The sequence below is a fragment of the Crinia signifera genome, chromosome 1 (assembly GCF_055691185.1).
Source record: "Crinia signifera chromosome 1, ASM5569118v1, whole genome shotgun sequence".
Lineage (NCBI taxonomy): Eukaryota > Metazoa > Chordata > Amphibia > Anura > Myobatrachidae > Crinia > Crinia signifera.
Window position 1 is genome coordinate 178139275 of NC_139217.1, and position 22368 is coordinate 178161642.

The 22368-nt window shown below is 43.6% G+C and overlaps 1 protein-coding gene across 2 annotated transcripts in view; it reads left to right on the forward strand.

Moving 5' to 3' along the window:
- The window catches only part of CASP6 (caspase 6), a 43206-nt gene that overhangs the window by 1033 nt on the left and 19805 nt on the right, over positions 1-22368 (forward strand). Inside the window, exons 2-4 of one of the 2 annotated variants that reach the window (XM_083178225.1) lie at positions 10538-10576; positions 14543-14668; positions 20861-20909. In XM_083178225.1, the coding sequence (XP_083034351.1) occupies positions 10538-10576; positions 14543-14668; positions 20861-20909 (214 nt within the window). The remainder of the gene's footprint in view (positions 1-10537; positions 10577-14542; positions 14669-20860; positions 20910-22368) is intronic. The other variant, XM_083178234.1, reaches the window with a different exon arrangement.

Sequence of the window (22368 nt, forward strand, 5' to 3'; positions counted from 1 at the left end):
TTGTTTCCTAGCATGGCCACAATCGCGGCCATCGGGTGTAATTTTTAGTGGCCTGCGACGCGACCGACGCGATGCCCCCGATTTTTCCGTTGAAAACAGTGAAAATCGCGTTGGTCGGGTCGTATGCGGCCAAAAATGCTTAAATGGTCCACACGTGATGGCCGCGATTTCCCCATAGGGAACAATGTTAAATGCCTCAATTTACCCGCGATGACCCATAGGAAACAATGTTAAATGGGTCAATTTACCCAAATCATCATAGGGAACAATGGTAAATGGGCCAGAAACCCCAAAAAACACCCCTGAACATTGACATGTCCCCCCAAAAGTATTTCACGCCACCCCGCGATCAACGTGAACCCGAAGCGTAGCGAGCCCGCGAGGGGCGGCGGTACGCGTCCTCCGACCTTTTCATACCCCCACTATCCACGTCGGCGTGGAGTTGAGAATAGAATAGTGTGGCGAGCGCAGCGAGCCACCGAGCCCGAAGCGTGGCGAGGGGACGCGGATACCTTCACAGGTAAACGCGTCCCTTTGCGGGCTTCACAGGTATCCGCGTCCCCTCGCGGGGCACGCTGCGCTCGCCACGCTTCGGGCTCGGTGGCTCGCTGCGCTCGCCACACTATTCTATTCTCAACTCCACGCCGACGTGGATAGTGGGGGTATGAAAAGGTCGGGGGACGCGTACCGCCGCCCCTCGCGGGCTCGCTGCGCTCGCCACGCTTCGGGTTCACGTTGATCGCGGGGTGGCGTAAACTACTTTTGGGGGGACATTTAAATGTTCAGGGGTGTTTTTGGGCCATTTACCATTGTTCCTATGATAATTTGGTTAAATTGAGCCATTTCACATTGTTTCCTATGGGAAATCGTGGTCATCGCGGGTAAATTGAGGCATTTAACATTGTTCTCTATGGGGAAATCGCGGGCATCGCGTCTGGCCCATCGCACCCGATTTTTTAGAGCATGCGATGCCCACGATTTTACACCCGATGACCACGATCATGATCGTTGTGGCCGTGCTAGGAAACAAGTACCCTTTTTATTTAATTAGTTGTTTTATTCTTGTTCCTACTTGGCATCAGTTGTTTTTCTTTTAAACCTCCAGAAATCAGATTTGCTAAGAAATGTATTTATTTTTGAACATATAATATAAATAATGAAACAAAAGAAAGAAGCATTACAGGAACAATTAAGGGGCGAGATTCGGACCTGTTTGCACATGGTGGGGGTCTGTGCATGCACGATAATGCGCACGTGCAAACCCCAGCAGCGAGCACCTTTGGCAAATTTTTCATTTCATTGATTGACAGGCAGGGGGCATTCCGGCCTAAGCACCCGCATTTCATGGGCATACCCACAAAAATGGAGCTTGGCAGGCCCGTCAGTAAGGTCAGCCCCTGCCTGCTCAGTATTCATCTAAAAAGTAAGTCCTGGCTTACTTTATGGATCCGGCCGGAGGGGTGCGTTCGATGGGGCAGTGTTGACCTGCAGCGAATGTATGCAGCCTAGCAAGCACATCTGAATCAGGCCAAAAGTGAGATGCTATATATATGTAGGCTGTCCCCAGGTATCTGTAGCGATCAAATCATAGAGCCAAATAGACATGCAGTAAACCACAATCTGTATATTAACCCTTTGAGTGCCAACATCTCTTTGACAGATGTTCAAAATATCTCCTAAACATGCCAACATCGCTCAAGGTGCCCATACACGTTGGGATTTTAACATGCGTTTTGAACTTTTAAAGTTCAAAACGCATCGCATCGGTTAAAATCACACCGTGTACCTGCGGGGATGCGATGCGCGTCCCAGCAGGTACAATATTGTATAGCACAAAAAGTATCTGCAGGCAGTACTTTTTGTTCTACATCGTATCGCATCAGTTTTGTAGTACATGTGATGCGATGTCCATTAGAGAATTATAAACTCAAAAAAAGAGGCTAAAATCGCATCGCACCCGCACAGTACAGTAGATGGCATCCCCCTACAAGTGCCAAAATCGCACGGCACAAATGAAGTTCAAAACGCACAGAACATATATCGCAACGTGTATGGGCACCTTCACATATGTTATATAAATTCAAATAAAACATTTTGTGTGAACAAAGATTATATTCCCTATATAAAGTAAACATTACTGGTCATTATGATGAATAAAAATGTTTGCTTGCCAATTTTCATACCTATTTTGACAAATTCACTTGACACTCAAAGGGATAAGGCAGTGGTTTCCAACCAGTGTGCCGTGGCACCCAGGGGTGTCCTGGATTGGAGGTGCAGGACCAATTAAAATTATTTGTGGCCAATTTAAATGGGCAAAACCACTATTTGTGTCTTTCAATGCTAAACATGTGAATAAACAAAAGCAAATCAAGTCCCGCCCCACATATTTGACCCTATGGATGGCCTATAAACATAAATGACTTAAGTAACTTACGTTTTTATAAATTTCTCAATAAGATACTTTATAAAAATATAAAAATACTGATACTTTAGGGTGTCGAGATTCAAAAAAGTTTGGGAACCACTGGGGTAAGGTATTGCCAGTTGACCATAATTGCTGATTTGTAACTTGTCTCTGGGAAAAGTCCAGAGAGTTGCAGCTGGCACTTCAAGTAGGTGACATGTACAGGAGTTGATCATGATAATACTTGTGGTGCATCTGTGGCCTGTATGTGGGCATTTAGCCTCCAATGGCGTAATGTTATGATATGTACAGCATGGTTAAATAAAAGTACTTATTGATTTTTTTTCTTTTTCTTTTCTTTTTTTTTCAACCCAGTGCTGGAAGAGTAGTTTTAGTACATAGCATCAGGGACGGATTAAAGGGGGGGGGGGGGGGGGGGGGCAAAGAGGGTCAGTACCCCTGGTGGTACCTCTAGCTGTGGTTGGCATGTTTTTTTTTTTGTTTGTTTTTTTTTTTAGCTACAGGTTTTGTACATGGGAGTGGGGTAGTGCTGCAGCTTCACCTATCTGCCAATGTGACAATGATTAATGGTGCTGAGCATAGGGTGCGCAGGCACACTGACTGCACAAGTGAGCAGTGCATTACTGGGAGTTGACTAAGTCCCATGACACTTTGCACAAGAGGGCAGAGGCTGAGAGATTTGTGCTGAGCTTTAATTGGTGGAGCTCATTACATGCTTCTCAGGCTCATGGAGGACAGCAGCAGCAGCCTAGTCATGGGAGGGTTTTTAATCAGAGGCAGCACTGAGCCTGTGGTGAGGTCTCCTACAGTCGGATTCAGTACTGAATCCCGGCGGTCGGGATCCCGGCGTTCAGAATCCCGACGCCGGAATCCCGACAGCCAAAATCCCGGAATCCATGCAGCGGGCCCGGTGCCTCGCTACGCTCGGCACACTAATTTATTCTCCCTCCAGGGGTGTCGTGGACACCCACGGAGGGAGAATGTGTCAGGATTTCGGCTGCCGGGATCCCGACCGCCGGGATTTTAACTGCATCCCCTACAGTCTTACAGAGTAAGGTGCAGAGGGACAAACACAGTCTTTTCATGTGGTATGTACTATATATATATATGTGTGTGTGTGTGTGTGTGTGTGTGTGTGTGTATAGCCCCCCTCTGCAGTTACCCATTAACCAAGTTTATACTGCCTTTACTCTGTGTTTTAACAGTGTAATATTCTCCCATGCAGTTTGTGGGCAGTAATGACAAGTGTGAGGGGGGCCCCCCTGTCTAAAGTGCTCCGGGCCCCCCGAAGGCTTAATCTGGCACTGCATAACATGCCAGTCAACACACCTATTATCACTGTCTATCTTGTGCTGAATGTTGTGGAACAATACAATAATTTCACTGTAATCTGGTGCATGTGGACTCAGGAGTAATGCTTAACAATTCCCTATTACACTGAACCCACAACTCAAAGTTGTGAAGCCCCAAACACACTAAGCAATAATCTAAATTCTATTGCTCATTTTGGCCCTTCTGGACAATATCGTTTAAAATCCCACTTAGTGCGTATGCTCAGGGCCGGATTAAGGTCTGTGGGGGCTCTGGACAACAAAATTGTGGGGGCCCCCTCACCCCCCCTCACCGGAGTAGTTATTCTCACAGGCCATTGGAGTCGGAGCTGCTGCATGGGCACGGCCTCTTCATGATGCCTGGGACACGGGTTGAAGTAGGCCCCCCCGGAGACAGTGTGACAAGAGAACAGGGTAGCAGGGAGATGCGGGATGGCAGGTGAGTGGGAGAACTATCTATCCCCCAGCACTGCTGCAATGCTTCCCATCTGCTGCAGGGACCCCGCCGCTGACTGTCCAGCCGCTGCAGGGATGCGCTGCCCAGACCCTGCTGCCTCACATCCACTTGGAGTGTTGGGGCCCTTGATGTGTGGGGGCCCCGGTGAGACCTCCCCTTGATGGATCCGCCACTGCATACGCTCAATATCATTAACAATGCGCACTCTTGCAGTTTATTAATGACCCCTATCATCTGTACATGCAGCTCAACTTGACATTATCATCAAGGGAAATTGTTGATAATTGACATATAGATAGTGGCAAGTGCTCAATTAGTTTAGTAATACCATTTAGGTGCATAGACAGGAGGGGGTAATACCGATGTAAGTAACAATCCATGGTTTCCCCAGCTCACTGGTATTGGTAACACTAGTTTAGAACACTACGTGATAGTAGAATTCAGAGATGTTGGCTACATATATTTGCAAATTACATATATATACAAATTTATGTGTAAGTCCCCAAGCCGTCGTCAAGGCTTTTCTGTATATTGGGGGTCCCTAGCACTAGATCTAGGTGCAAGGTGCAGCACCCCCCCCCCAAAAAACAGCATAAGATAGAAAGCCCTGGCTTTCTATCTGGCATATCAGTGAAATACTATAGTGTTAATAAATATTAATAAAAATGAAATGTAATTAAAATATTAAAGAAATAGACCTAACTAGATTTATCCACCATGCTGGATCTTAATCGCCGGACGATGCATGTGGCCACGCATCGCTGTCTCTATGTCACCTACACATGGGGCCTTATTTTGGTTCATTCTTTCTGACAAAATCCTTCTTAGATGGGCAAAACCATGTGCACTGCAGGTGGGGCAGGTGTTACTTGTGCAGAGAGAATTAGATTTGGGTGGGGTTTTACTTCAAAGTGAGATCTATATTGCAGTGTAAAAATAAAGCAGTCAGTATTTTCCCTGCACAGAAACAAAATTACTCACCCAAATCTAATTCTCTCTGCACATGTTATATCTGCCCCCCCTGCAGTGCACATGGTTTTGTCCATCTAAGAAGGATTTTGTCAGAAAGAATGAACCAAAATAAGGCCCATGGAGTGATATAGGGGCATTTTCTAATGCCCCTTTCAGACCGCACTAAAAAAAAAACGGTATTTTGCCGATTTTTAACCGCTTTGAAACGGTATTCTGTGCGGTCTGAAAGGTGCAAAGTGATTTTACCGTTTAAAAAAAACCCGGTTTTTGGAAACGGTAAAAAAGTAGGGTCCTACCCGTTTCAGACCCGTTTTTTTTTTTGGTGTCAAAACTGATCTGAAATGGGATTCCTACCTTACTAGACCCAAACCCCCCCCCCTCCCCCCCCCCCTGGGCAGCGCAGTGAGGGGAATATTCGCGCTGGGGGCAGGGGGTCCCTACAGTGTATGTTATATCAGTGGCGGGGTCCCTGCAGCTACTAGTTCCCATACACTGCAGGGACCCCGCCACTGATATAACATACACTGTAGGGACCCCCTGCGCTGCAGATCCGTGCTGTGGGGCTGGAGAACCCCCAGGCAGCCCTCTCCCCCCTCGCCCCGGTGACAGCTGTAGGAAGCCGGGTCTACTGGGGGGCTACGGCTTGGTGTTGGGTGCGCTGGGGGGGCTCCTTCTCAGTGGGGGCTGCGGGGCCGGGCAGGGCGCTGTGCTTGCTGGACAGAGACCCCACCAGCCCGGACACTGCCGCACTCACCTTACTGATCATCCCCGGATTCAGCAGCTGTTGAACAGGGGAGTAATAGCTGCCGCTGCTTGCTGCAAGGACATCCGAGCCGCGGTTATGCGCATGTGTGCTCAGCCCCTCTGCACAGTGCTGCTGCTGCATGTGGGACACCCGGATATGTTCCTTCGGGCGTAATGAGGGTGAGTCTTCCTGGCAGTGGTGTTCACAAGACGCTGCTTCCCTACCCACGTCCCGCAAAACTGATTAATTTATTGGGGGTTGGGCGAGGGGGGAGAGAGGCTGCCCACGTTTCCTCCCGCAAAACTGCCCAGGCTGCCCTCTGTAAAAATTGATTCATTGCCGGGGGCTGCCCAGCCTCCCCCCCCCCCAATAGATTAATCAGCTTTGTGGGAGAACCTGAGGGCAGCCTCTCTCCCCCTGAATGTGAGCCGTTTTAATAGCTTTCACATCGCAAAACTGCTTTAGACCAGGTGTTTACATGCGGTGTGAAAGGGGGTAAACTTCCTCTGACCCGTTTTAAAAAAACGTTTTAAATACCTGGTCTAAAACAGGTTTTGCGGTCTGAAAGCAGCATAAGTGATCTAGTCGAATTAAGTCAGATCAATTAGAAAAGGCCTTGAAATCACCCCATGTGTAGGCCCCATAGTACATTTCTATTTTGACTGTTGGATATAGCAACATATCAATTACAAGTTTAAAAGTTTAAGGAGTTTGAAAACTAAAGTGTTATAAAATATATATTACTATGTTAAATCATAGGTTATCCCATTACTTATAGCTACACAAAAGTTATTATTAGTATTATAATATTTATTTCACAAATGTTTTACCACTAGATATTTTATTGGTATCCATAAACAACTGAATAAAGATTATCATCCTGCATTGGTACAGAACTGTAGCATTAGAGGCTAATATATATATATATATATATATATATATATATATATATATATATATATATATATATATATATATATATATATATATATATTCTTTAAACCCATATGCAAATTCTAAACCTGTTTTTGAGATAAACTAAAAACTAAATTCTACTTTGGAAGTATAGTGACAGTTTAGAAATGTGCTTAATCATGGTAACCTGACAAAACATACGCTGTGGTATTGTTCAGGTTTTGTTTAAAAAAAAAAAAAACTGTTTTTACTGTAAGCACACCTTTTTTCATGCACTACCCACTTCCCAACTCTTCAGCTCCACAGGCACTGCATGCATTAAAGGTGCCCATACGCAGTGCGAATTGCGGGTGCAATGTGATGTGCGCTCCCGTGCACAGTACAGAAAGAATGTGCAGCCTGTACTATTTGTACTAGATCACATTGTATCTAGTACAAAAAGCATGCTGCTGTTGCACATTGTATGCTTTTTGTACTAGATACAGTTGATCACTCCGTGTATGGGCACCTTAAGTGCAACTGTGACTCATGCTGCTTTCACACCGCAAAACCTGCTTAGACCCGGTATTTAAAACGTTTCTTAAAACTGGTCAAAGCAGGTTATGCCCCTTTCAGACCACACATATTACCCACTATTATACCAGGTCTAAGCAGGTTTTGTGGTGTGAAAGCAGCATTAAACTCCTTTCACTTCGCATGTTGAGCACTGCGACTGAGGTCCTGCTCTGTGCATATCTAATGAGCGGGTCCCCGACCCTGCATATGGAATGAGCGGGACTTACGCCGTGCAGTGAATATTTAGTGAGCGGGTCCCCGCCCCTGCATATGGAATGAGCGGATCCCGCTCATTCCATATGCAGTGCCTTACTATCGGCTAGATCCTAAATACCATTTCAGACCCATTCAGATGGCAAAAGAAACGGGTTTGAATGGGTTGAAATTTACCGTTTTTTTTGGAAACGGTAAATTCACTGTTGACCTTTCAGACTGCACATATTACCGTTTTGAAACTGTACCGGGTAATATGTGCAGTCTAAAAGGGGCATCAGTGGCACCCCAGATCCTGGCTACCCTAGGATGCTGCCTAATGGTCTAGCTGATACCTACACACAGACTGAACTGCTTTACATCCAGATTTGGCTGTAGCATCTGATATTACAGTCAGGTCCATAAATATTGGGACATTGACACAATTCTCATATATTATGTCTGGCTATCTTTATTTAAAATCAGCATTCACCTTCTTTACACTGGTCTGAAGCAGGCAATTACAGGTGCCTTGGTTGCACAACTTGCTCCTACTTGGAGACAGGTGACCAATTCTTTCACCCACACTCAGTGCTAAAATAAAAAATTAAACATATTCTTACCTGCTCTAGTAGATATGTAGTTTATTTTCTCAGGTGCCCCTGCGGCCTATATTATGTGGGCATCTGCCAATTCAACGAGAGGATGGCGCAGCACTGCAGTGCCATCAAATTGACCTTGGAAGGAAAAAAAAGTGGAGCAGCCAGTGGCACAACATTTTGCAAAACACAAGCACAGTCTCGCTTAACTCAGATACAAAATGATAGATATGGTAGTGGATGACAAACGAGGAGGTGATAGGGCCAACAAGCTGTTGTGCCTTGAGACGAAATGGATATACAGGCTCAATACAGCATTGTCCCATGGGCTTAATGAGAATCTATCCCTTAACTGCTTTCTGTAATAGCCGCTACCCTTCTATCCATATGTATTTGCATTTAAGCAACCTAGTATCAGTACATTGTTGAGTTTTTCCAGTTCTTGTCGCTATGTACCCATTAGAAACTCCTAGACAGGCAATTCAGTAGGAATCATATTTTGTGTATTTTTTATCTGTATATATTTGCTTTGCATTTTTGTCTTTCACGGTGATTGTTTACACTCTGACGTCAGAGGGGCAGCAGAGTCTGCCACTTTTGACGCCTGCACCCTCCGCAGCAACTGAGCATGAGGTGATCTCATTATGTATAAAATACGTATACTATCAGCATGACAGATTGTTCGTGAAGACAATTAAATTTGGTACATTGAACACGATCTGAACACGGATTGAACAAGGATTTCATTATATCTTCTTGGGACTGAGAGTTCCGCCGTGTGTGTGTGTGTGTATACAGCTGCCAAGCAGGAGCTCTAGCTGCTGTGTGCTGGCCCCAGTAGGTGCCGCCCGTAGGCCATCGTGGGCCTAGTGGGAAATCTGGCACTGCCTAGAGGATGGAAATGTAATTAAAGTTTATTTGAATGTGTGTGTGTGTGTCAAGTGACATATATATATATATATATATATATATATATATATATATATATATATATATATATATATATATATATATATATATATATATATGTCACTTGACACACACATTCAAATAAACTTTAATTACATTTCCATCCTCTAGGCAGTGCCAGATTTCCCACTAGGCCCACGAGGGCCTATGGGCGACACTTACTGGGGGCGGCACACAGAAGCTAGAGCTCCTGCATGGCGGCTGACCTCATGACATCTGCTTTGCTATTTAACCGGTAGGCGGCAGCCTTTGAGCTCTTCTGCATAGCTGTCACCCATGATCCAGAGCTTCCATGGCATCTTCTTTCTTAACCCAGTGAGATACACCTTTGAGCTCTTTTGCATGGCTGCCATCCATGATCTGGTACTTCCATTTTCTGCTTCTTAAGCCTTCTTAAGTGCCATCTGTTTTCTTCTCTACCCTGGACTGGTACTACTAAAATTATTACAAGGTGGGCATCCTAGCAGTTGTCCCATCATCCAGAGTGCCAAAATAGAGGGGTGCAGGCTGGTTAGTTTTAAAAAGTAACAACTTTACTAAAAACAAATCTTCACATACATGAAAGTTTTATAAGAAGCGCCTCACAACTCTGCGATCGCTAGCTGCGGGTATCAGACTGACACAGTGGGAACTCGCAGTCTGTCACCTCCGTGATTCCCGGACTCAGGAACCGGCATGTTATGTCACAACGTCCTGGTGTTTTCCAAGCTACACTCAATGTGTTTCGCGGATGATGACACCCCCTGACAAAATCATCGTTGTTGAAATGTATAGGAGCTGGCTTCAAAGATGCCAGGATGTTGTGCCGATTCCTGAGTCCATGATGCACGGAGATGACAGACTGCGATCTAGTTTGTCCACTTTGTGATGCTGTCAAATACTGTGATGCCTTAGAAAAACAAAACTGACCACTATCACCCTGTGCACCTCCTGGTGGCTGCCTGAGTTCCTTATCTGGTGTTCCCAACACCAGCAAGATTATTTGGAAATGGAAAATTATAAGGACCCTGGGCGCACAAGGTAAACCTAAAAGAAGGTATTTTTTTAAGATAAAAAACAAATGTAAACTATATGGACAAGATGGAAAGTTCAAAAGGATATAAAGACCATGAGCAGGATGATCCCTTATCCCTTACCCAGTCGGAACGAAAAAGAGACCCCAGGAGCTCAAATCGCGTTGACCCGATTGCTTTACCACTACAGGTGACACCAGGACCCAGCCCAGCCTAATCTTTGGAGCTTTGCAGGGTGTGTTAACACTGCAAATACCATCCTAGGCTACATCGCCCCAACTACTGTGATGCCTTACAAGTAAGCAACAGTAATATTTTCATAGAACACTTGTATATTACAGGACTTTGTTGTATATTACAGGTCAGCAGGAAACCGATAGCAAAATAACACAGAATAAAGGTAAATGCTCCTGCATGTTGATTTTTATTTGTATCAAACTGTCTGTTAATGATTTATCTATATGTGTGTGTGTGTGTGTGTGTGTGTGTGTGTGTGTGTGTGTGTCTATAGATAGATATTTAATGAAAAAAGAAGGGAGGAGGAGATGTGCTTGTAAGCAATATGTAATAAACACTTTTTACTAAAATATAAAAGCTCACATACACAGGGGATTTAAAAGATGCTCAATCCAGTTACCAGCGTCCATATGTTATAGTGTTTATTCTAGCACCCGCCATCTTTGAAAACCCATGCAGTTCCTCTTCCCTGCCTGGGGTGTCGCTGTCTGCTGTGGTGTTTCTAGCACAGATCTGGTTTGCATATCAGTGCTGATATACAGACTACACTATGCTAGAAGTACTACAGCAGATAGTGACACCCCAGGTAGGGAAAAGGAATTGCATGGGTTTTCAAAGATAGCGGGTGCTAGAATGAACACTGCGTTAGTAGACCAAAGTATCCTGGTGCAGCGGGTTTAGCAGCATGAAGCGGCACAGCCGAGTATCTCCCCAACTCAGGAAACAAACCAATCAGTTCGCTGTCACTCTGGACTAGCCCTCAACGCGTTTCATCCAATGGACTTTATTATATATATGTAGACGAAGGACCGGCATTCCCAATCTGCATACAACAATGGCTGGGTGCCCTCCCAAAAAAGGGTAAATATATCGGCAGTGGGGCGGCACTCCAAAATAAATCCACTCAGCAAGTAACTGCTGGTGCTTGCTGAGTGGATTTATTTTAAATGTAGAGAGATAAGGCAAGAATTCCTGATGATGGTTTTTCAAATAAAACTGAAACGTTGAAAATCAGCTTGAGCCTTTTCTCTCTACACTTAAAAGACCTTGAGTGCCGCCTATTCGCTCTACTCTACTATCACCTTTGGGAAGGCACACCCCAAAACTTGTGAGTCAGTAGGTGCATATCTGTGGTGCACACAGGGGAATGCTGAGTACCCAGAATCCCCTCCTAATGGAATGTTTATGCACTGGCCACCTGGGATTCTGCCAATCACAATGGAATGCCTTGATTAGTGGTTCTGTTGACTACAAAAAGGGCATTAATATAATAAAATAATAGATACTCTGGTACAATGAATATCAGATACAGTGAACACAATCTGCATTCTAATAATGTTACATGTTATCACTTTCACAGTATGTTAATTATTTGATAATGTGCTCAAAGTCCAATTCCTGAACTTGGATCTTCTCAATGCTTTAGGGCAGGCATGTCCAAACTATGGCCTTCCAGCTGTTGTGAAACTACAAGCCCATCATGCCTTGCCACAGTTTTGCTATAAAGGAATGCTAAAACTATGGCAAGGCATGCTGGGGTGTGTAGCTTCACAACAGCTGGTGGGCCACAGTTTGGACATGTCTGCTTTAGGGAGAGTTGTATCAAGCCCAGAAGAGAGAAAGTGTAGACCTTGGCCAGTGAAATAAAACCTCTAATACAGTTGGAGCCCCTCTCAACTTTGTTCCTTAGGTCGTGGCTCACCACGGCTAACCATGGCTATCCTATTGTTCTCAGCAGCAATACATAGAACAATACAGCAGGGGATTATCAGAGTAATCCTATTACTCACTTAATCCTATTAAAGAGCTAAATGAGGAGGGCTCCATCTGTATCTATCATTTATCTAGAATAGAATTTAAAATGGCAGAAGCTGATTGCTTACATTGGGCATATAATCACTTTTATAAAATACTGCATGAGTACTTCATTGTTTACTTACAGCATGTCTGCATTCGTTCAGCTAAATATAATGTAATACATATATAGATGATATAATTGCTTGACCTCAATCAGAACATCTCTGATGATGATGATGATTTATAATTATTTATTTATTTACCACCACAAATGATGTTACCCTAAAGAAGTCACTTTCATAGCAAACTTCATTAGTACCTGGCACAGGCTGTCAGTCATCAGTCCCAAACTACTGCAAAATAATTTAAATGGAGACTATTCAAAAATGCTAATGCTTTTCTCGCAGTGATGGGGAATGGTTCTAGGTTCACTGTCATTTTCTACATACAATTATAAATGGGGCGGCCATGCATGATGGGTTCAAATGGATTTGTTTCCCCAGATAGAATGGGGCTTCATCAGAGGGCCACACAGCTGTAGTGGTGGGCTCACTTCATTTCTTCCATATTATGTCCACACCTTTCGGCATCCACTTATAAACCCTCTACATTTATATACATTTTATGAGATATAACTGCCTTTCTCAGTAAAATTTAATAGATCCCTTTTTATTATCGTCAAACTTGCATTGTTGAATTACTATATTCAAGTATTACTCATGAAGCTGGTATAAGTAGTAAAGAATCTTCTGGAACAAAAGATGAGATCAAATGAATTAAATGCCCAATAACTAGTCATTTTATCACTATTTTGTTTTTTCCCTTCTACCATTAGGCAGCTTTAGGCATCTGCCTTAATGCAGGGGGCAACTGTGGAACTTCTAAGACCTCACCTCCATACTTTCCCTTGAGACATACTTCCCTACATTGCTGCCCCCTCCTCTGTTGTGGGTGGCAAAGGGGAGGGTGCAGAGGGCCTCCAGGAAAAGCAGGGGACTTTCCCACCTTCCTGGGGGGGGGGGGGGGGGGCTGGGCGGACCACATGATTTTTTTGGGTGGGTGGTGGGAGTAGGTTGAAGTTTTGCCTGGGGTGCTGAGAAGCCTTACGCCAGCCCTGTCCCAGGCTGTGGCAGATAGATCATCCCAGCTCAAATTAATGACACACCGAGTCACCACTACTGAAAACCATCTGGGAGCACTATTTATGATTTGGTCATAGAACGCGCTCACAAAGTTGGATTGGTGCCCTTCCCGACTAGACCCAGGCCCTAAGTGACCTTATTCCGATGTATGAACTATCTTCACGAGCAATCAATATGATCAGTCTCCAGACGTGTTAACGACAAACAGTGGGAAGGCAACAAACAAGTTCGGATTATTATACTCCGCTAGATTACGCATTAATGGGACTGGTCGACCCATAAAGACTTTCTATCTCCTAAAGATGCAGAGGCTTATCTACGCCACCTGACCTCCGAATGCTATCCTGATATTAGTGATCCCGCTCTATCATTGATTTTGCTCCCCCTCAGCCGGTTTAAAACTGCTTTTACGCAATAATATATTGATGTTTCTGGATCAGTTGGGCTACTCTGACTCCTCTCCTGAAGGACATACCATGATCACCCCTATGGACAAAGCTGGTTTTCCACACTCTGTTTCACACGTTTCAGTGATTCCCATAGGTTATGTGTATTATGCATTATTATGCATTTTCTCGTATACATAATATGTTTACTATACCTAGTGCTTATTCTGCTCTCTTCATACCCACTTCCCCTCCTTTTCCCCCCTTACTCCTCCTTCATACAGCTTCTATATAACCAAAGTGAATATTTTGCCACTTCTCTTTATATGTTTCATTGGATGCCATAGAAAAGGCTAACCTATATTTCCCCTCCTCTGGCTCACCGATCTCGCTCTTCCATTATAGATATGCCACATGTGGGCATTATGCCACATCTCAATGTTTATCTCCTATATTGTTTAGACTTTTACATATGAATTTTCTCTCCTGTGTCTAACATCATCCTTTTTTCTATGCCTGATCATTGTAATTTATCGGACATGGCAGAGTTCACTTTCTCAGCTCCTCCTCATTTCATGTTCTGTTCCCAAGCATTTATGTTTATGTTCGGCTCTGGATGCCATTTTCGTTCTCCAGGAAGTTCTTTGTCTATACTATTTTTTCTTTACTATGGTTTAACATCTCATGTGATTTAGGAGATGAGATTTGTTATTATGACTTTTCATGTAATTGTTTTGTCTCCCTTTGTTTGTCACTCTATACCTCTCTCCCCTCTGTTCCCATCACACTCTCCTATTATTACAGTTTGCGAGAGTGCCTCGCCTCCCAAAAATATTCCCATATTCGATCTGAAAGTCGGATCTTGGAACATCGGTGACTTCAACTCCCCCGCCAAGCGAAGAAAGGTTCTGGTACATCTCAATAAAAAAGGTATTCACTATCCTTCCTCCAAGAGACTCACCTTGTTCAATCAGATATCTTAAATTGAACATGCTGGGATGGAGGGTAGTCAGATCCAGCCCTTTTAATTCAAAGACCCCTGGAGTTGTAATCCTATTTAAAACTGGTATTCCTCACGACATCTCTGAAATAGTAATTGACCCTGAAGGATGTTTTCTCATTATTTATCTCAATATACAGGCTAAACCCTTTGTCTTCTGTAATGTGTACGCACTAAATACCTTCTCTAAACCTTTTTTTATAGAACGTTCAGGCATTACTGACCCCTAAGCTGCCCACCCCCATTATCATTTGTGGAGACTTCAATTTAATCTCTTCCCTCACCCTAGATCGCTCCACATCATCATCATGTGGAGGGCGTCGCACCATACGGAAAGGAATTCTCCTGCCTCTCTGCAGCACATACAACCTTCTGTAGACTTTCCTTCATTTTAACCCCCAACTCTGTTTCCTCTAGTCAGCAGTGCGTACGTAGATCCCACTGGCAACCTCAGACCACGCTATGATTTCAGTTAACATTGGCCTTACCCTTTCTTCTCTGCCCACCGTACTGACTGAGTCTCACAAATTCCAAACACGTTTAGAATACTTATGGGAAACCTCCAAAATTAATATCTTAATCTGACCCAACTGAACTCCAATCCAACTCTATTTTGGATGAAAGCCAAAGCTGTACTCAGGTGGGAGATAATATCCTATGTAGCCAATTTGAATAAAGAATATACTTCTAAATATAAAATTTTTGTCAGCCTTTCTGCAATACAAATCTCAGCCCCACCCTTTCACTAAGCTAGACTACCAGATGGCCAAAATAAATTATGAGGAATATTTACATTCTCTAGGTGATAAACCTTTTCTCTCTACTAATTCCTAACTTGTTGAATGGCTCATGGGTCCTTCACCACCAGTAACCATGAAATCGCAGAGATTGTGTGTCTCTTGTATACTGACTTATACTCAGGCCCTCACCCCCGAATTCTACTCCCCTTGCTTCTGCAATGCACCCCCCCCCCCCCTCTGCTGCCACAGCCGTGTTCCTCGCACCTTCTGGTCCCCTGCAGGGGGTCAGCGCATGCGCAGTAAGTTCATACAGTAAGTTCATTCATACATACTGCGCATGTGCTGGCCCAAGCCTCCATGGGCTGCCTTTGCAGCAGCCTCTGGAGGCTTAATCCGGTTCCCAGGTCCGGCGCATGTGCAGTATGGTCCGTGGTACTGCGCATGTGCAGAACCCGTTTTGGGGGCTGCCACGCATTTGCGCACAGAGGGGCATCCCGAAGGGAGGGAACACCTCCCAATGGTACTGACTTGAGTGACTGGCAGGTCGGACTTCCAATAGGAAGTCACTGCCCGTCACATTGCATCTGGCTTCACTTTAGGCAGAGACAGTGGCAGATTTCACCTGGGGGGGGGGGGGGGGCAGCAGCAGCCCTGCAGCCTATAGGTAAAAAACCGGCACTGATCCTCTCTGATTTATCCACACTCTACTCTATTAATTTTACCCCTGTTATTTCCAAAATCACCACTATGCTAGATGTCTGGCTACTACTCCCTTTCTCCTTATTGGGCCATATTGCTGTGATACAAAGTACAGGTATTTTCTTTCCAAAAAAGACTCCCCCTCAATCTGTATCACTCTGACATGGCTAAGCTTCATAAACTTATGAGCAAATTTCTCTGGAATGTCAGCAAGCCAAGACTATCATTGAAAAAGCTAATTTTTTCACCCAATTGACTGCAGATATCCCTACTCTTCTCTCCCCTACAGCATCTGATCGGTAAGCTTCGAAGCTTGCAGTTTACTGAGCAGTTGTTGCGCCGTTCCCCCCACCATCTTAACCACTTGCAAACATGCAAGGGGATGTGTTATGAAAACACATCCCCTCACATGTGCCCGCTGCTAGAGAAGTCATTCAATGGTCGGCGACCCTCGAATGATTTCTCCAGGGCTTGCAAATATAAGTCAGTGGAGACTGACTTATATTTGCAGGTTTCCAGATGAAGACATGGCGGGCGGCTGACTCCATGATACCCGCCCCCGGCACACATCGTCACGCCTGCATTTCAATGGGAACACCAATCCCATCCTTCTGCGCCGCCCCCGGACCGGATCGCTCCATGTGAATTGCTCGACGACTATGCAAGTCACCAAAACCGTTCGCCCAGGGTCTCTGCACATGCACATAAACGAATATGTGCATGCGCACAAGAAAAACATTGGACCCCTGTGCGACTGAATCAATTAGAATGAGCTCCTTATTGCCCATTATGGGTCCATGATGAAAATTGTTAACTCTTCTAACTTAGAAGAGGTCCACTACAAAACTCTCCAAAGAGAATATATTTCTCCAGCACGCTTATACCACTTTGGCCCTCATTCTGGTTGACCCGCAAAGCTGCAGCTTTGCTGGTCATCTAAACGCCACCCGCATGAATGCCCCCCTCTTGTATGCCGGGGCAAAATTATTTGATGGTCGCCGACCATCAAATGATTTTGCAAGCGCTCGCAGAAAACTGCAGGTCCCTGTACAGGAAGTGGGCTTCCCGCATCCATGCCACCGGCGCATTAGCATAGGCGCTACCCCTCGCCGCTGCCCACGCCCCCCACCCACACTGCTACATGTGAATGGGCCAGCAAATAAGCAATTCGCCAAGCCCGCTTGCACAATGCGGCTGCACATGCACAGAAATGTTCAGTCACTAAGCATCGCTCCCCTGTGCGAACGCCACGGCCACTGAGGAGCTCCCCAAATGCCATATCTCCAAAAGCCTCATTTATTCATAGCTTCTGGGAGTGTGGTAAAGTTAGACACTTTTGGAATGAACTCCTCAATTATATGACATCCCAATTCAAAATAAAAATCTCACCTGACCCCTTGGCCTGTTTATGTGGCAACTTTATCAACTGGGAGTTTAACATTGATCTTAACTGTCTATCATGGTCACAATTGCTAAAAAGATCATCCTTACACATCTTCCTCTGCCCCTTCCCTTGCTGAAGTTCAAGTTACATTACTTCAAATACTATATTTTGACAGGATGTCGGTTATAATTACTGTTGAATCAGATGTTCTCAAATTTTACAAAAAATGGGTAGGCTACATTGATACCCTACCCCAAACTACACAATACAAAATCTTTTAAGTTTTTAAAAACACAGAATGCTTCCTACATAGACAATTGCTATCGTCTGTGATATGATACTATCCCCTTTTCATATGATGCTCTCTTTACACGTGTTTTTTTTTTTCGGTGTCAGCCATACTGCCTTGTATCGGTTACTTCCCTTACCCTCCTCCCCTTCTGTATTCACTCAATGTTTGTTTGTCTGTCTTGTGCTATGTACCCATTATTATACATACTGATCACCACTGCAACCGCATGGATAACTTTGTATTGAGATCTGTATAGCTATTTTCTAGCTTTCACAATGCTTTTGATCATTGCTATTATTCCCATTTTATTTATTTATGCATGTACAAATTTATACTATGACATGAGGAAAATACTTTGTTCCATTTATATTTCATATATATGCATTTCATAAAAAAAATTATTTGAATGCTTATTCTGTATACTGGCACTCTGTATTTCTCTATTCAATAAAAAGATATATACTCTATAAAAACTTCTTTGCATATTTGGGACAAACTAGTCTGTCTCCCTGCACATTTCTATTCCTATGCTTCCATTTCATTGCATGCTGTAACCAAACTAATTCCTAATCTTAATTTTTCAGTCTGGTATGCTAGTAATTTTGGATGGTAATATTATGCTCCCCTTTTCTATTCTTCAGTCCCATTACAATTAAATGGGAAATAATTTCATTATCTTCAGGTTCAACATTGGTATAAATCAGGGGTCTTCAACCCATGGCCCGCGGGCCACGAGTGGCCCACTGACATGTAGTGAGTGGCCCGCCGCCTGCTGCCAGCCCTGTAAAAAAAAAAAAAATCCTTCCGCATTAGTCCACTTTGCTGTGGGATGCGGCGGAAGTTAGATGTGCAGTGGCTGGGGGGGACCGTGCGCGGACATGCACATTGTATATTTATGGAAGCCGCGTACCTGGCCCGCCTCTGTCCTTTAACTGTTAAGCGGTAGTGACAGCCGCCTTCACCGACCACCGCCAGCACTCTGACGGAGCTCTCTTGCATCTGCCGTAAAGTGCAGTACATTAAGGCAGGTTCTCAAGGGGAGGGGGACAGGGGCTGTCTGAAATGCGGGGCTGTCTGAAATGTGGTGCTGTCTGTGGGGGGAGGGGGTGGGCTAGCAGTGAATGTGGTGCTGAATATATATGGGGGGGCTATCTGGCTGTGTGGTGTGGACTATGGGAGGGCTGGCAGGCTGGGCAATGCTGTGCTGACTATGGGGGGGGGGGGCAGTACTGGGGCATTTTGTGAGGGACACTACTGGTGGCATTTTATTAGGGACACTACTAGTGGCATTTTGTGAGAGGCACTGCTGGGTGCATCATATGTATAAGCAGGAGTATTGGGGGCATTATAGTGCAATGGGCATCATGGTGTGAGGCATAATGTGCAATGGGCATCATGTTGTGTGGATTAATGTGTAATGAGTATTACACTGTGGGGCACAATGTATAATGGGCATTACGGTGTGTGGCACAATGTGTAATGGGCATTATGGATAAACAGTGTACATTGATTTAAGTAGCCTGTCATTGTTTGGGCTTAATTTATGAGGCAGACTAGGTCACTGTGTGGGCCTCCATGTTTATATGTCACTGTGCGGCCTTCAGTCAGCCAACTTAAGCGTGGAAGGACAACAACCATTGCTGCGGTAACCAATGTCTGGTCATTCAGGTTGCAAAAGTGGGGTGTCAGTTAATTGTATTCCTGCTAGTTCACACTCCTTATAATTAGACCACACCCCTTTTTTGGAAGCACGCCCCTACTTTGCGTGCAATTTCATCAATATTAAATTATGTATGGGGGTGGGGCCCACATTTTTTTTTCTGTTCGCACTGGAATGAGCCCTGGTGCTGACTACTGGGGGGTGTGTGTGTGTGTATGTGTATGGGCAGCTGTGCAAACTATCTATGTGGCTGTCTATCTATAAAGGGCTGTGCTTTATGGGGGCTGTGATGTCTATCTATGAAGGGCTGTGATAAATTCCACAGTAGAGCTTAGTGGCCCTCGGGCTTTGCTGAATTTTTTTAATGTGGCCCACACTGTCTTAAAGGTTGAAGACCCCTGGTATAAATGTTTAGCCAGACTTGTGGGTGTTCCGTGTCCGATATCCAAGGCCATTGTAACATATTTATCTCACTGTAACTAAAAAAAAAGACTTATTTTGGTATCAGACTCTTTTAAGCTTGAACCCTATATCGAAATCCAATGCACAGTTGAAATGGGAGGACTTGGGACTTCCACTGTCTGATTGTTCAGTGGGAACAAATGTTTCCCTTAATTTTATCAAATGTTGAGATGTTTTAAACCATACGGAGATGCATATCACACTTCTACACAGATTATATTAAACTCCTGAAATACTACACACTTATTGGCAATCCTGCTGGTGTAATTGTGGTGAAGTGAGTAATATTTTTCATATTTTGTGGACATGCCTCTTTATTCAAAATTTTTGGGCTGAGTCTATGGAAACTGAGTATATGCCTTATTCTTCTTCAGCCTCTATCCAATTGTAAAATGGATGTCATGGCATGAGTATGTAAAAGATAGTGGAGGTACCTCTCCCTGTCTTAATTAATATTATTTACATCTAGTTTCCTTAATGTTTAGTATTGACATACAGTTTGATTAGATGCAGTATCCCCTACCACTTGTTGCTGTTTGTCTTATGTCTGTCTAAATATCGCATCTTTGTTATGTTACAATTTTCTATGCTTATTTGATTCTGTTATATGTGTAGATTTAATATGTTGGTTAATATGTCTACATCCTATGTCCCTGTATCTGCACCCCCTCCCTCTGCCCCCCTTTTCTTTTCTGTATCCCATCCCCTTTTAATAATTTGAAAATTAAGTTTTCAATAAAAACTATTGATGTTAAAAAAAAAAAAGGAACTGGATCAGAAATATACCTGATTATGGAGTCTCTATTTTTAATAGGAAATTGACTTTGCTGAATTATTCTATAAAATAAGTTGTTCCTCTTAACTATTTTTATTTTAATATCCTAGATGGCGATGCAACTGCAAGTATCACGGAAACAGATAGTTGGCTTCCAATGTAAGTGGTCACTAAACACACATTATTCACAAATTAAGCAGAGCTAGCAAACAAATATGTTTATACTTTACTAAGGCAATTTAGGACAAGTACATAAGGACGTTGCATCAGGGGACAGGACGGTTACATATGATGGGGGCTAAGCGCTAAAATTAGGTGCCAATGAAAGTCGTAAAAAATATAAATATATATATATATATATATATATATATATATATATATATATATATATATATATATGCAAAAAATGGAGAAAAAGCGCACTCGTGAGTATATAAAAGTATAAATTTACTAATGCACATATGCTCACATACATCAAGGTTCAGGATAATCAGCTTGCCAGCATAATAGGGTACATCAACCGGTACGATGGAACAAGTAGGGAGACGTCAGATGGTATCAGGAAGGACCTTCAAGGCAGACCGCTCTCACCGCCGCACTCGCAGGCCTGTATCCAGGGACGTAACTCCACCACACTCCGGGACCTCTCACAAGTAAGCTGGAAGAAGATAGCCAGAGACGCAAGATCACATCAGGAGTCTAAGCCACGCCCAACGCGTTTCGTCACCGTTGGACTTCGTCAGGGGGTGTGTCCATACCTCTCCTTGTCATACATATATATGGCTATCAATTCACCCATCCAGGTGAATTCCATCATACAATTTACAACATTTAACATTATACACAGTTCATATTCAAAATATCTACACGCATATGCTACAGAAAATGACAGTTCATCCGTATATCTTTATTATATTGGGTGAAACTGCTATAAAAAGAGAATTATAAAGACTACATCAATTTTAATTAAAGCATATATAAAAAACATATATAAAAAACATATAAAAATATATCTATATATCTAAGAAAATATACATAGATATCTATATTCTAATAAAAATACATTTATAATTTAGATTCCGGAGAAATGTCAGCGAGGTAGCAACAACCTGTAGATTTACACACAGGACAAAGAAAAGACAGTTTTAATGACTGATCAATGAATTAATATATACATCACAATAATGTGAACATACTAAAGAGGAATATATTAGAAACAAGAAATATATAGTGGGTTACAACATCACTCCTACACATCATTGCGCGCATAACCTGAACTCTCTGATACACAGGTGGAGCACAGCTCAACAGCACCTGAGCATCGAGTCCAAACCTGCGACAGCAAACGACTTTAGTGCAGGAAAGGTGTGATGTCGCATCCCTCATTTAACCCTGCAGGTGACAATGTTCCCAGAGTGTATATCCAAAAAGTTTCTCTCATACTAAGCTTTTTCAAAATATCACCGCCACGGCTGTCAAGACTGACATGCTCAATGGCTCTAAAGGAGAAATTGTTTAGGTCAGATGAACAACAATTATTAAAATGTCGTGGCACACTGTGCGTTAATATTTTATTTTTAATACTGCGGGTGTGCTCTAAGATACGTATTTTTAATAA